The sequence below is a fragment of the Pelodiscus sinensis genome, chromosome 3 (assembly GCF_049634645.1).
Source record: "Pelodiscus sinensis isolate JC-2024 chromosome 3, ASM4963464v1, whole genome shotgun sequence".
Taxonomy (NCBI): domain Eukaryota; kingdom Metazoa; phylum Chordata; order Testudines; family Trionychidae; genus Pelodiscus; species Pelodiscus sinensis.
In genome coordinates, this window is record NC_134713.1 from 115031614 (window position 1) to 115047315 (window position 15702).

At 42.5% G+C, this 15702-nt stretch overlaps 1 protein-coding gene and 1 long non-coding RNA gene across 5 annotated transcripts in view; one reads left to right on the forward strand and one right to left on the reverse strand.

Annotated features, from left to right (window-relative positions):
- The window catches only part of PRKN (parkin RBR E3 ubiquitin protein ligase), a 1191290-nt gene that overhangs the window by 739732 nt on the left and 435856 nt on the right, over positions 1 to 15702 (reverse strand). For 3 of the 4 annotated variants that reach the window (XM_075924581.1, XM_075924579.1, XM_075924578.1), the window contains one exon: positions 3199 to 3320. In XM_075924581.1, the coding sequence (XP_075780696.1) occupies positions 3199 to 3320 (122 nt within the window). The remainder of the gene's footprint in view (positions 1 to 3198; positions 3321 to 15702) is intronic. The other variant, XM_075924580.1, reaches the window with a different exon arrangement.
- LOC142827941 (uncharacterized) overlaps positions 1 to 15702 on the forward strand; it is a 281731-nt gene that overhangs the window by 136738 nt on the left and 129291 nt on the right. The gene's annotated exons all lie outside the window — the stretch shown is intronic.

Genomic DNA, 15702 nt, shown 5'->3' on the forward strand with positions numbered 1-15702 from the left:
ACCACCCGAGGGAAGGCTCCCAGCTGGCCAGAAGGAGCTAATTCCCAGGGCAGATGACTGGTGGTGCTGTGGTGGTGAGTGAGCCCCCTCACAGACCCTCAATGATTTAAATGTAACATTAAAGTTTTGTTATGTGTTCCACTGTTGCTCTAATTCCCTGCGTCACTTCCTCATGCCCCTGTGCTGTCTTTGCCTTTATTTCAGGGCTCTGGGTTTTTTTGCCATGAGTTCTCCACACTAAACTATCTGCAGCACTATCAGTCAGTCAGCTAGTCACCTAGGGTATGTCTACACTACATGGCTCTGCCGACAGACCCATGTGGATGAGCTTTGTAGACATAGCAAAATGAAACGGTGATTTAAATGATCATAGAACTGGAAGAGACCTCAGAAGGTCATCAAGTCCAGCCCCCTGCTCTAGGCAGGACCAATTCCAACTAAATCAACCCGGCCAGGGCTTTGTCAAGCCGAGACTTAAACACCTCTAGGGATGGAGACTCCACTACTTCCCTAGGTAACCCATTCCAGTGCTTCACCACCCTCCTAGTGAAATAGTTTTTCCTAATATCCAACCTGGACCTCTCCCACCACAACTTGAGACCATTGCTCCTTGTTCTGCCATCTGTCACCACTGAGAACAGCCTCTCTCCATCCTCTTTGGAATCTCCCTTCAGGAAGTTGAAGGCTGCTATCAAATCCCTCTTCGCTTCTGCAGACTAAACAGACCCAAGTCCCTCAGCCTCTCCTCATAAGTCATATGCTCCAGCCCCCTAATCATTTTTGTTGCCCTCCGCTGGACCCTCTCCAGTGCGTCCACATCCTTTTTGTAGTGGGGGGCCCAGAACTGGACACAATACTCCAGATGCGGCCTCACCAAAGCCGAATAAAGGGGAATGATATCTCTAGATCTGCTGTCAATGCTCCTCTTAATGCAACCTAATATGCCATTAGCCTTCTTGGCTACAAGGGCACACTGTTGACTCATATCTAGCTTCTCATCCACTGTAACCCCCAGGTCCTTTTCTGCAGAACTACTACTTAACTGGTTGGTCCCCAGCTTGTAACTATGCTTGGGATTCTTCCGTCCCAAGTGCAGGACTCTGCACTTGTCCTTGTTGAATCTCATCAGATTTCTTGTGGCCTGACATCGAGCCATTGATCACTACTCGCTGGGCCCGGCCTTCTAGCCATCTTTCTATCCATCTTACCGTCCATTTATCCAATCCACAATCCCTTAACTTGCTGGCAAGAATATTGTGGGAGACTGTATCAAAAGCCTTGCTAAAGTCAAGGTGTATGTAACATCCATTGACTTCCCCATGTCCACCGAGCCAGTTACCTCATCATAGAAGCTAATCAGATTGGTCAGGCACGACTTGCCCTTTGTGAATCCATGCTGACTATTCCTAATCACTTTCCTCTCATCCAAGTGCCTCAATATGGATTCCTTAAGGATCCCTTCCATGATTTTTCCAGGAACCGAGGTAAGACTGACCGGCCTATAGTTCCCTGGATCATCCTTCTTCCCTTTTTTGAAGATGGGCACTACATTTGCCTTTTTTCCAGTCATTCAGGATTTCTCCCGATCTCCACGACTTTTCAAAGATAATAGCCAAAGGCTCCACAATGACATTTGCCAACTTCCTCAGTACCCTCGGATGCACTAAGTCCGAACCCATGGATTTATATACGTTTAGCTTTTCTAAATAGTTCCTAACCTGTTCTTTACCCACCATGGGCTGTCCATCTTCATCCCATCTTGCATCACTTGGCGCAGAAGTCCAGGAGCCGACCTTGTCCGTGAATACAGAGGCAAAGAAAGCATTGAGTACTTCAGCTTTTCCCACATCATCTGTCACTAGGTTACCTCCTTCATCCATTAGGGGCCGCACACCCTCTATGATCACCTTCTTCTTCTTAACATGCCTGTAGAAACCTTTCTTGTTATCCTTCACAGTCCGTTGTTGACTGCCCTGGTAAGCCTCATCCCATGAGGCATAACTGGGCGGTCGTCAAAGGCTTTTGATGTCGACCGCCAAGCGTCCAGACTACCACACTGTGCCGACAAACAGCTGATCGGCACAGTGCGGCAGCCGTTTTAATGTAAATGAAGTGGCAATTATTTAAATAACTGCTTCATTTTGCTATGTCTACAAAGCTCATCTACATGGCACTGTCGACGGAGCCATGTAGTGTAGACATACCCCCAGTCTTCACTCCTTGATTTGCTCACAGCAACTAACTAATGCTCTGTTCTGCTGCTCCTTTTCTATTGCCTTCCTGGCCTTCCCCTGCAGCCACTCTTGTCTGCTTGGAGGACCTCTCTACCACCTTTTATCTGTGGTGGGGTGTTGTAGGACCACAAAGCCTCCAGCAAAGGGGCCTCAGTGCCTAGTCCACTCCGCAAGCCCCAAGAATGATTAGAGGATTGGAAAACATCCCTTTATATAATGTTAAGCAACTGAAAGAGAAGGTGAACGGGTGACTGTTATAGATTATAATCCAATGTATATGGGGAACAAATATTTAATAATGGATTCTTCAGTCAAGGAGAGAAAGGTATAACATGAGCCAATGAGTGGAAGTCGAAGTTAGACAAATTCAGACTAGAAATAAGGCATACATTTGTAATGGTGACTGTAATTAGCCATTTGAAAAAAATTGTCATGGACCGTGGTGGATTCTCTACCACTCACAATTTTTAAATCAATATTGGCTTTTTTTCCCTAAAAGATCTGCTCTAGGAAATATTTTGGTGAAAATCTATGGCTTATGTTATACAGGATGATTACAAAGATCCCCTCTGGAATTTTATGAATCTCTCCCAATTCATTGTAGAAGGAACCTAGCAGTTTAACTCAAGTGTTTGAGAATCAGTGTTGTTACAGTGACATTACAGGTGACTAAAAGCCCCTTGTGGATCCAGATCTCAGCACCTAACATCCAGAATGTCCACTGGACTACTCACAGTGCATAAAATTAAACATATGCTGAAGTATTTGCAAGATCAGAGCTCATGCTTGAAAAGTTTTCCCTAAACGAACTGAGCCAAAGGGGGGGGGGGGGGGGGGAGAAAGTAAGTGGAAGGATAAATAATCTTTGTTTTCATCTTCTAAGCTTTATACAGCAGTTAATATATTGAGAAATATTATAAACATATATTTTATACTCTTTATAAACATGAAAGCTCTTGCTTACCCTTGTTAGAGTTAGTGTCCCTTCTTTACATGTACTGCAACGGACCCGCAGTTTCCCAGGCTTCACAGCTTGACAGAAACTTTTGCAGAAAACATAAAAACTATTGTAAATAGCTGCACCTGCTGGAAAGAAAGCAAAGATAATAATTTGCACTGAAATCAGAACTAGACTGGAGCATTTTAAAACAAGTTAACTGATAATTAAAGGAACAAAATCATAGATTTAAAAAACAAAATAGTCCCTTGTGGCTATCTAGTCTGTCCTCCTGCATAACAGGTCATAAGACTTCTGTAAATTAATTTCCGCCTCAAGTCCCATAGTTGTGATTGAACTATAGTATATCTTCCTTAATTATAATTTTTATCTTCCCAAAATTAAATTATTTGCAGTCTTGCTCCTAAATTCACCCTGGGCTGGTCTTTAGGGTAGTAGCAAGATTTACTGCTGGTGCGTACCTTTAAAGACCAATACCTATAGCAGTATGGACCCTTGCAAGCAAGAGGTGATCTCACAAGGGCTGGGGAGTAGGCCATGATCCAAGAAGTGGAACAGAGAAAGACATTTATAGCTCTGCTTGTTGGACTTTTATTTACCCCAGTAAGGGAAGGCTTTTTGATTTGTCCAGAAGGCAAAATGAAGCAACCAGTAAGAGGGAGACCACTGATAGCGAGGGGAAACCCGTGACTGACACTACACTCAAAGCCATTGAGGTAAGCTACTGCTCTAAGGCTATGTCTACACTACAAGGTTTTTGCGCAAAAACCGGTGAAGCATTAACACCTCAAGCACGTTTTTGTGCAAGAAAATCGACAGAAGAGAAGGCTTTTTGAGGTATAGTTATTCCTCTCCCCATGAGGAATAACTCCTTTTTGTGCTACAGTTCTTGTGCAAAAAGGCAGGTGTAGACCCTCCGGAGGGGTTTTTGGGTAAGAAACCCCTATTGGAAAAAGCACAGTTGCTCTGATAGCCATTCTGTAAATGGCCATCAGAGCTTTCTTGCACGAGTGTTCATGCAGTGTGGATGCTCTCTTGTGCAATAGCACATCGCTTTGGTGATGCACTTTGAGGTCTAGATGCGTTTTTGCAGAAAAACTCTTATGCAAAAGACTTGCACAAAAACCCTGCAGTGTAGATTAAGCCTAAGGGTTAAGAGCTATGGTACCTGAGCTACCTCAAGCTACCTCTAAGTTGGCTGCCAGCAATTAAGCAGCCTGTGTGACCTCTGGCCTCTAGGATGGGTAGCTCACTAGCATTAATGGCAGCATGGTCTAAACCAAGGCATGAGGATAAGAATAAGGAACAACTGCATTTGACTCCTTCTGACGCAGTGCTTAAGCATTTTCTCTTTGTTTCTGTCTGCAAAGAGGAGCTGAGTACTGTTTACATACCTCATATGGGGGTGTGTAATGATTAATGGGAAGTGTTTCAAAGGTAGAAAGGGGAAAGTTGGCTATCCAAATCCCACTGACTTTCAGTGGGAGGTGAGTGTCTGACTTCCTCTTGGGCCTTTGAAAATCTACGCCCTACACAGTTCATACAGGTTAAGTACTGGGTTAAATGTTAAAGCTTTGTAGGATTGGGTCCAGTGGTTGAAATCTTCAGAAACATTTACTTCCCCGTTTTTAATTATGTGTTTAATTGTTAACCTGTAGAACTCTTTGCCAGACGATGCTGTGAAGCCAAGACTATAACAGGATTCAAAAAGGAACTAGATAAATTCATGGCGGTTAGGTCCATCAATGACTATTAACTAAGATGTGCAGGGATGGTGTCCCTAAGCTCTCTTTGCCACAGGCTGGGAATGCATGTCAGGATATGGGTGATTGCCTTTTTTGTTCATTCCCTGTGGGGTACCTGGCATTAGCCACTGTTGGAAGACATGCTAATGGGCTAGATGGGCCTTTGGTTTAAACCAGAATGGCTATTTTTATGTTCTTATTATTTTAATTTTACTCGCCATTAACACAATGAAAGCATGTTTATGTACTTAAAGTGTCAGAGTACCAAACATCAACTTTTCCATTTCCCTAATGAAGAGGAAATCTTTATGCATGAGTCACAAAATGGTGTGAAAACTAATTTGTAATGTAATAATAGATTCTTGAGATTTAACTTCTTGCCACCAATCTGATGATCTTCATGATATTTATCTGTGAACCTTTTTCACTAGTACCAGTAGGGTGTGGCAGCGGATAGAGGAGAGAATTATCTGCTTTGCTTGCTAGCTACAAAAATTCACAAATACCTATGCTAATCTCTGAGGATTGGTTGTTTTTTGGTTGTTTTGTTTTTATTTGTGTTGTTTTTATTTGTTTTAGTAACATGACATTCAAATAGCTTTGGATCATACAGTAAGCTACCTGAAAGAAAATATTATGTGTAATACTTTAAAGCAAATATTTACTACATTTTACATGCACTTCAAAATAATAAAGGGAACGTGTATTGTTACGTACAATTTGAAACAAATGCCATGTTATTCACATTCATGAATTCTCTAAATGTACTGGTGCAATTTGTTCCCAAACTTTAATTACTAACAGAGTGGTGCAATAAAAAAAATAGAATCTTCCAAAAGATAAAGAGATGACTCTAGAGAACACTTACATTATTGAAAGAAGACATTTTCCAGTGAGCACTTAATAATATTAAAGAAACCCATCTCTGATCAGTGTCCAAAGCTGCAGGAACATAAAATGCTCTTCCAGAGGGCAGTGATGTCTTTAATATCCTCTTCACTTATATTACCCCCCAAGAATTTTCATTATGCTTCTCTAAGGGAAAATAAATGACCACAGAAGGCCACAGCAGATAACAGGATTTTCAGTTCAATTTAGACCTTGAGCAAGTTGCTGTATAGGTACAGTTCTGTAAATTAAAGGAAGTCCTCAATGTATCCTTTCAGCAGGTATAACACAAGCACCAACAGTGCATGTGTCTCCACAGTGCTCTATCAATATATTCTAAGATGCAGGTGGCGCCTTGCTCATTCAATACTTTTTAGCTCTGCTGAGAGTCATATTAGTGCCAAATATGACAACATTTTCAAAATCTGGACATCTATCCACTAGTAACCAGACTGAGCCCCCCAACAACTTTTTCACCAAGGGCCACTAAAAGACTTGCAGGCAGTAATAACTTGGGTTGAATTCAAGCTAGCATCCAAAGAAATAAAACACTGTGTGTTGAAAAAGATTAAAGGCATTCTGAAAATGTGTCATTCTTTCCTTTTTGCATCTCCTTAGCATGGGAATAGCAAGTTAATCAGCAGAACAAAAATGCAGCACAAATGTTTCATGTATCAGTAGTCACAACCTGTAGTTTGCTGCTGCAGGTCATCAAGAAAATCAAAGTCATTAGAGCTGCCTTCCTTTGGTTCTCCACTTTCAGGTGCATAAAGCATAACTTCAGCACGGACAGAAACTGAGCCCCAGATCTTCTTTTGCATCACCATTTCCCTCCTTTCACTCTGCTAACACTGCTTCTCCTGTAAACAACTTCACACCTTTATCCACATCAGCCCTATTGCTTAGAAAGCTTATTCTGGGTGAATCAAAAGACCATTAATGCCTTCCTTATTCAAATCCACCTTAAGAATCATAACATAAATAGGTCTCATTTGCAATTAACTGAGTCACCAAAAACCACATATAAAGCTGTTCTCTAGCCCTTAGGGAGTAAATCACGTAGTATCATTGATTCTACCCCCATCTCCAGGCCCACACTTCCAACTGTTTTGCATCCTCCTTGTTATACCATGTTCAATTTACCATATAAAATACACGGGGCAAAAATAATATCTTTCATCTGCTATGCATGCTACGAACCTCCCAGTTACACAGAGAGATGTATTGATATTATTGATAGTAAACTGCAAAATATCCACAGTGTAACTCAGCATAAATAAGCATGACTTACTGTCACAATAAGAGGGGATTTTAGAGGCCTCGTTTGAGGATTATAGCAGATTTGCTGTATAGGTTAAATCTTGCACAGAAGACAATGTCTCAGCCTGATTTTAACATTTACCCAGTATGATCAGGGTTTTTTTTTCATTTATGAGTAATAAATTTAATTTTGGGGTTGAGTATTTAGAATAGATCTCGTTGGAAGAGCTATACAAAAAACTGATGTACAGATGCAAACATTCAGATTGTCTTTCCTATAGCAGTGTTGCTGAAGACTGAGAACATGTTCTGATCTTAGGTAAAGGAGTTAAATGGAGACTTTAAGTAATCCAACAACCATGTTAGGAAGCTGGATTGATTCCAATCCCGCACTCCTGTAGTCAATTAGACTTTTGTAGTGAGCAATATCACCAGGAATGGTGGCAAAGAAGAGCCAGAATTCAAAGCTACACAGGTGAGCATATTGTACATTAAACTACAACAGTCTTGCACTAAAAATAGCTATTCAAGGAAGTAGCAAAAATCTTTGGATCGTAGCAAAAATCTTTGACTCGGAATACATTCCAATGGTTCCTCTTTTCAAAGGGTGAAAGGAGAAAAATAAGAAATGAATCTGATTTATGCAAAACACCAGCTCTGAAGTGGTATTATTAATACAGAATTGTAATTATGGCACTGAGCCAGCAATCACTAAAATTATTGCAGCATCAAGCTTACAACCTCGTCTTTCCTCATTCAATCATGCTCTATAGGTTTTTACAAAGTTGTCCATTAATATTTTATAACACTGGCACTCAGCTAGACTATGCAGATATAGCAATTGCCAATTAAAAATAGTAGTCCCATTTTAAGTGTTAGTCCAGATACTGAAGATGTGTGTGACACACAAAAATTAATAAAAATAACCTTTAGTTGATTTCATGGTTTACAGAATTGTGATTTTTTTTTCAAAAGAGAAAACGAATACTTGTGTTTCCCCTTCGTGTTCTCAGAGAACGTGTTGTTACAGCAGTTTTTGGTCTAGGCTCCAAAGATGTGTCTTTCAGGAGTGCCACTGCTATATATTTTTGGCTATCACAAGTAGGAAGATGTATGAGTCTCCCATACAATAGGTGAAATTCCATCATGACTTTTGAAAGTCATTTACTGTGAGTCTACCACATCACATTACTTTATCCTTAAATAAGAGAAGTACAACTTCTATCAGTCAATAATGCTTGATGCTTATACGTTCTGCAGGTTGAAGTCCCTGCCATCAGGAAAATGGCCTTAGAAATGTGATATCAGTACTTCAAAAGGATCTTCCATCATGTTACTCAAAACCACATGAATTTCCCCCAAAACAGTTGACTTATGAACAATTCCCCAGAATATGACTAAGGAAGGAAGAAAAAATAGCCTACATTCATTCATGAAACTCATTCATGAAACCCCGCAAAAACTAAAAAACAACAAATAGTCTAGTAGCACCTTAAAGACTAACAAAACAAACAGATGGTAACATGAGCTTCCATGGGCATAACCCACTTCTAACTCAGCTACCCCTCTGAAGCTTTTGCAAAAACTAAAGCGAATCCTTTCCTACATGGATTGGTATACTCATCTTGCAATCTGCTTCAATGCTGTTGGGTTGACTACCCTTTCAAGAACCATACCGATAACAGAAAGGAACCTTGCCTAGATGTAAAAAGATTATTTGTTTCCTTAGGATCTGATGTGGTAATATGATTCACCACTAATTCCACCAGGACTGAATGCATGTTTGCGTTAGCCAATGGCACAGGTGGTGGAATTGATGAAATGTCTCTCTACTGGGCTTAATCTGGGTCTTTTCTACCATAGTGAATGGGGGAGTAGCCAACATGAAATTTTGTACCTCCTACTGCCCCACAGTGAATGATGGTGTCCATCACCAAAGCAGTCATTATCTGGTTCCTTCAGCAGAACACAGGCATGGCAGACAATATGGGATGCTCCCTATATAAGAAAGATCTGTCGTCTTCTGATCTGGTCACTACTTATCATTCCCTGCTGTGATTAAACTTCCCTTTCCTGTCAGGAAAAAAAGCATCTAGGGACATCTTGCGAGACATTGCCTAGTCTTACCACTGCAAGGTTAAGAATCAAGATCCTTTACCTCTTTTATGTAAATCTGGTGGCCTGATTGTTCTTTTGAATTGGGAACACTTTGAGATATGAGGTCTCCCAAAGTCCACTTCCAAGTTACTTTAGTCCCCAGAATATTCATGTAGCAGGATAACTTTTGGAGACATCAAATGTCTTGATAATGAAGCCTACTGCAAGTGCTTTCCCACCCTAGGCAGAATGTATCCAAGATCATACCATTTTGGATCAGAGGAATATGAGAATCCTTGTCTAACTGTACATTGTTTTCACACTGTCACAAAGCTGGAGCATCTCAGAAGTTTCCTATCACCCAGTTACAGTACAGCAGTCTCTATATGGCTTGAGATCATTGATGATGTCACCTCTTTTTGGGACTTTCTAAGGGCAATAAATATCACCTTAAATACTCGGATGGTCACCAGGCCAATCAAAACATCCTCTTGATTAGTTCCACAATATTTTACATCCTACTAAAAGTTAGGAATCCTCTGAAGCATATCCCATCGGGAATCTATGTACTCCAATTTACTCTGAAGAACAAGCTAGTGACTAAAGTCCTTCAGTGGTAAAATGCAGAAAAGGTGGGATTGCTTCCAGAGTTCTGTTCTTGGTCAGCCAGTGATACAAGTAGGAAAAAACATGCACTGCTTCCAGTCTTTATAGAATTGCTAAAAATGTAACAAAACACATATGATACTGACACAAATGTAAGTAACACTGGTAGTACTGTTCTCCTGTCAGAAACTTGAGATGCATCTAGTAGCTGGACATGTATGTCTAACAGTAGTCAGGCATCTGCAAGGTTCAAAATACATCACCAGGATCAGTAAAACAATGCAATGGGCAAAAGAAGCAGGATTGTTACCAAGGATAAGTCAGTCCATCCATACTAAGGCACTAAGAAATAGTGAGGCTAAGATGGCCCCAGGAGCACAGAGCAGACAATAAGTCAGGTTTTAATATTGCCATCTAACTTCACAGTTACCTTATGCCATTACTGAAAATCATGGACTTTGCTCCACAGCAATCTGATATCAATGAGAGGCTTTACATTGATAGCAATAAGCATTCAATCTGGTCCCATATCCTGAAAGATGACAGTTAGTACCTTGGGTTTCATGGATGAAAGTTTTAATCTATTTGTAGTGGTCATCATTAAAGTCTTTCCAAGTGGCTTTGGAAGTAATCAACATAATTCTATTTGGGTATGTCTACACTACAAAGTTAATTCGAACTAACAGACGTTAGTTCAAATTAACTTTAATAGGTGCTACACAGGCAAACCGCTAGTTCGAACTTAATTCGAACTAGGTAAACCTCATTCCACGAGGACTAATGCCTAGTTCGAATTAAGTAGTTCGAATTAAGGGCTGTGTGGCCACTTGATTCGAACTAGTGGGAGGCTAGCCCTCCCCAGCTTTCCCTGGTGGCCACTCTGGGCAACACCAGGGAAACTCTTCTGCCCCCCTTCTGGCCCCGGAGCCCTTAAAGGGGCATGGTCTGGCTACGGTGCCCGTGCCAGGTGCAAGCCTGCCAGCACCCAGCCAGCAGACCATGCACCTGGCACGGCACGAGCCAGCCACCCGCTGCCACCCAGCCCTCCGCCTCTTCCCGGGACCAGGCTGGTGGCTCCCGGGAATCTGCCCGGGGCTGCAAGAGGTGGGCGCCCGCCTGGTCTAGTGCGGAGATCGTGGACCTCATCCATGACGTCCACACTAGGCACAGGAAAGTGGCCGTCTAGGGCAGGATAGCTGCCAGCCTGGCCACCCAGGAGCAGGTTTGCATGAAAATCAGGGTGGTCCAGTGAGACCCCCTGACCCTGAGCTTAGAATGGCCGTACTGGGTCAGACCAAAGGTCTATCTAGCCCAGTAGCCTGTCTGCCGACAGCGGCCAACACTAGGTACCCTGGAGGGGATGGACCGAAGACAATGACCAAGCCATTTGTCTCGTGCCATCCATCTCCAGCCTTCCACAAACAGAGGCCAGGGACACCATTTCTACCGCCTGGCTAATAGCACTCCATGGACACAACCTCCATGACTTTATCTAACTTCTCTTTAAACTCTGTTCTAGTTCTAGCCTTCACAACCTCCTGCAGCAAGGAGTTCCACAGGTTGACTATTTGCTTTGTGAAGAAGAACTTTCGCTTATTAGTTTGAAGCCTGCTACCCATTCATTTCATTTGGTGTCCTCTAGTCCTTCTATTATGGGAACTAATGAAGAACTTTTCTTTATGCACCCTGTCCACACCACTCATGCTTTTATAGACCTCTATCATATCCCCCCTCAGTTTCCTCTTTTCTAAGCTGAAAAGTCCCAGTCTCTTTAGCCTCTCTTTATATGGGACCTGTTCCAAACCCCTGATCATTTTAGTTGCCCTTTTCTGAACCTTTTCCAAGGCCAAAATATCTTTTCTGGGGTGAGGAGATCACACCTGTACACAGTACTGAAGATATGGCGTACCATAGTTTGATACTTCCCCTCTTCCCTCTTCCTCTGGCTTCCCCCTTCTAGCTCCCTCCTCCCAGGTTTCCTCCTCCCCTCTCCCACCCTCTCTCTTCCCCTCTCCCACCTCCTTTTCCCAGTCTCCCCGAGTTTTGTTAAATAAAGAGAGTTTCTATTTTTGAACATGTGTCCTTTATTTTGTACATCAGGAAGGGGGGCTAGGGAGGGGTAAGTGGAAGGAAGTGAGGGAGTAATGGGGTACGAGCCCTCGATGGGAGGACTAGGTTGGCTCTGCGGGCTCCTCGGGGTGGAAGCTCTCTTGCAGCCCCCCGATTAACCACCACCCCGGATGGCAGCCTGCGGCAAGTGCAGCCGGGCTGATGGTCGAGTGCTATGATGTGCCGTTGAGGGGCCATTCAGGGCACTCCAAGCGAGGACTGCTTTGCTGTCCCTCATCGAGTTAGACAAGCGAGCGGGGAACTCCTGAGAACTGTCTGTCCGGGGTGGGGGTCGGGTTCCTTTAAGCTCAGCCCTCGGCTAGCCTGAGACAGCAGCTCCACGCTCTAAGTCCTAATCTGATGCCCTGCCAGCACTGCTTCCGGCCAGCCTTAACCTCGGTTCAGGGTCCACTCAATGTGGACAGGCTAGTTCAAATTAGCAAAATGCTAATTCGAACTAGTTTTTAGGTCTAGATGCACTAGTTCGAATTAGCTTAGTTCGAATTAACTAATTCGAATTAAGTTAGTTCAAATTAATCCTGTAGTGTAGACATACCCTTCCTTTCTAGTGATATTCCTCACTCAAGATTTGTACTGGTTAAAGCTCAGAACTGGCCATGAAAAGGTAAGGGATGGCTGAACTAGCCATACTGCAAGTATTATAGGGATAGATTTGCACACCTTTGCTATTTGGCTTCGGAGAAGTACCCAGAAAATGTGTCTCAAAGTTGAATATCAGAATTTTGGCTGGAACACTTTAAACACCAGTTGGAGGTAAGATTTCTCCATTTGAAATTAACAAGTAGTATCAGATACAGATGCTGTGTTTAACTTTCACAGCCAGATCATTCATTACTTTTACCTCTTTATTACTTCTGATGACTTTTGCATACAATCTGCCCGCAATAGAGGAACGGTCTGAACCTGGGTTTGGAGAAACTCTCTCATTTTTCCCACTATGAAAAGGGGCCAATTCACCAGCCATGTCAATGATTCTTCCACTATATTGTCAATATTTCATTCCCTTTTCTACCAGGTGTTTTCATTTTCCAAATGCAAATACACTTCAGCATCAAGACAAGTAAGCCAGGTTCTATTACCTTCCAGCACCCCAGAAAAGGTATCCCCATTCAGATTTTTCATTTAAGCTGGTGCACCAAATAGGGTTTCCAACTCTCTCACTTTTGCTAGGAGTCTCCCATAATCATGCGTTATCTCCTGGAGGCTACTTCAGCCAATCAGGGAGATTTTCGGTGCTAACAGTCTGTTAGTGCAGCAAAGCTTCCTGCCTACCCTTACTCTGTTCCAGTCCCTAAAATGCTCAGCACCATCCCTTTTGGGAGCTTCCCTTCACCCCTACCCACATCCTAGCCCACTGCACCAGTCCACAGCCTGCACCCACTTCCCAGCCCCTGGCCCATCCCAGAGGTGCAGCCTGCATCCCATCTTGCCTGCATCCCCTCTTGCACCTAAGCTCTTTCCCAAATCTCCACGCTTGCACCCCAACCTTGTGCCCAAGCCTAGTGAAAGTGAGGGTGGGGGGCAGCAAGCAATGGAGGGAAGGAGGATGGAGTAATTAAGGAGCAGGGTCTCAGAGAAGGGTATGGCCTCAGGACAGGGTGTGCCAGTGGCAAAAAAGGGGTATATGGCTTTATACAATTAGACAGTTGGCAACCCTACTACTAAGCTACTTTCCATATTCTTTCCCTAACCACAATCTGCTTCAGGAACCTTTCTAAAGCTCCCACAAGCAACTGAGCTACTTGTTGGTCTTTTAGCTCACTATTTGGAAGGCAGCTCATTAGTCACAGGTGGAGCTAAAATTAACTCCCTTAAAGGACTGTCCCATCCTGCAACAGTAAATTTTAAAGGTAGTTACATAAACAAATGTGCTGACTCTTTGCATCCTCTGTGCAACCACTACTGGTTTAGCCCTCACAAGTGGGTAGTTACAATCTAAGGCCTTGACTTGCAATGGGGGTGATGGGCAGAAGGGTTTCAATACATACCTCAGTCAAAAGCACAAGTATTTTCTGAGACTTTCCTATAATTCATGTAATAGTCTTCTTTAGTAACCAGACCTTAAGCAGGTTTAAAACCAATACACTGGTCATTTGATAAAAGCTGGCCCAGTAGATTTATGAAAATATAATGTTTACTTTCATAAAAATGGTGTTGAAAACTCCTGTTATTTAGCTTAATAAAAATAATAAAATGTGACTGTTCAGTGCTGGCTTTATTTCATTTCTAAAATTGAATGGCATACTGCACAGCATTGTCAGATGGAACAGTGCATCGCTGCTTTGGTCTTATCAGTGAGGATTTTTATCCAGAATGGAAAAAAAAAACACATACACTCAAGGTGAACAAGTTTTAAACTAAAAAACACAGTGATACATTTTCATCTATCTTCCCTGTTGTACTGAGAAGGTCACTTTCAGGAAGGAGCAAGCAAAGCCATGCACTCCAAGAGCTCATTTGTAATGTACAGTCTTGGTAAAAATGTTTGGTGTTGTCTTGATTGAGCTCATTTAATTATAGAGCTTTCACCAGCCAAAATATTAATGTAGACATGAATAAAAGAGGCTGCTTATTTATGTTCGTTGCCTGGATCTCTCTCCTCATCCCAGTGCAACACCCTCTCTTTTTTCTAATTCCACTTTAAAGCTGGCTTCATATACTATCGCTCAATAAAAATACTGCCACTGGCCTCTTCTTTATTGCTTGATATACAGATGCAGACAGAAAGATGTTCTGTCTATTCCAATGTTTTTTGTATTCTCTTTCTATTTAAACTGTAATCTAAGGTCTCGCTAAGGAAATGAAAAAAATCATCTCTTTTTATTTTTGTCCTGTTTTACATTAATCATACTTTTTGTGTTTCACATATAATGCAGACCAATTATTCTAATGTGCATGTCTGGTTTACAGGAAACAATCATAATGGCTATCGGCCAAATCCTGAAGTCTCGTCTTGATCAAACTACCACTTAAATCCATATGATTTATTGAATAAAATCTGAGTAAGATATTTGGGAACCAATTACTATTTTTATTTGAACTTTCTCTCGCAGGTGATATTACTAAACCTTTTGCAGTTGAACCTGCTTTGGATGTGGGGGACACAGTTGTGTGAAATTCTTGCAATAATCAGAAATCCACATAAAAGTAATCTGAGTTCCGGTTTCATTACACCTATTTCATGGAAAGTTGCTAAAGATCACAGACACCTAGGGACATTTTACAGACCGTTAAAATCATGCAAATATGCTCTGAAATAAAATGTGTTTTGCTTCAAGATGTGGGTTAATTAAATATTAAAAAACCCTCAAGGCAAAGCATGGATGGTGCAAACCCTATGTACTTCCTTGCAATTCCCATATTGCATTCCACATCCCCCTACTCCCTAACAAGGGGTCTCCAACTCCTGGACCATGGGCGATCCCTGAATGCTGAAATTGCACAATCTGGTCCAGAACTCCCAGTGGGCCAGGAAGGAGGATGCTGTCCATTACCAGCACCCAAGCCCTACCCTTTCCCATCTTTATCCTGTCCTCCCCCACCCGCATGGCACTCTATCCCCTGATGCAGCAGATTTAGAGTAAAAAGCGGGGGCGTGATGCAGTGCTGTGGCCTGCACTCTCTGCAGGAGCCATAAGGAAGCAGAGTGCATAGAGTGAGTGCACTCGCTCCAATTCTCCTGTGGCTCCTGTTGCCACGGTGAAAGCAGGGGAAGTGACTGCTGCTGCCACATGGTGCCAGCCCCCCCCCCAACCAGTAGCCCCAAATCTGCTAGTTCAGAGGA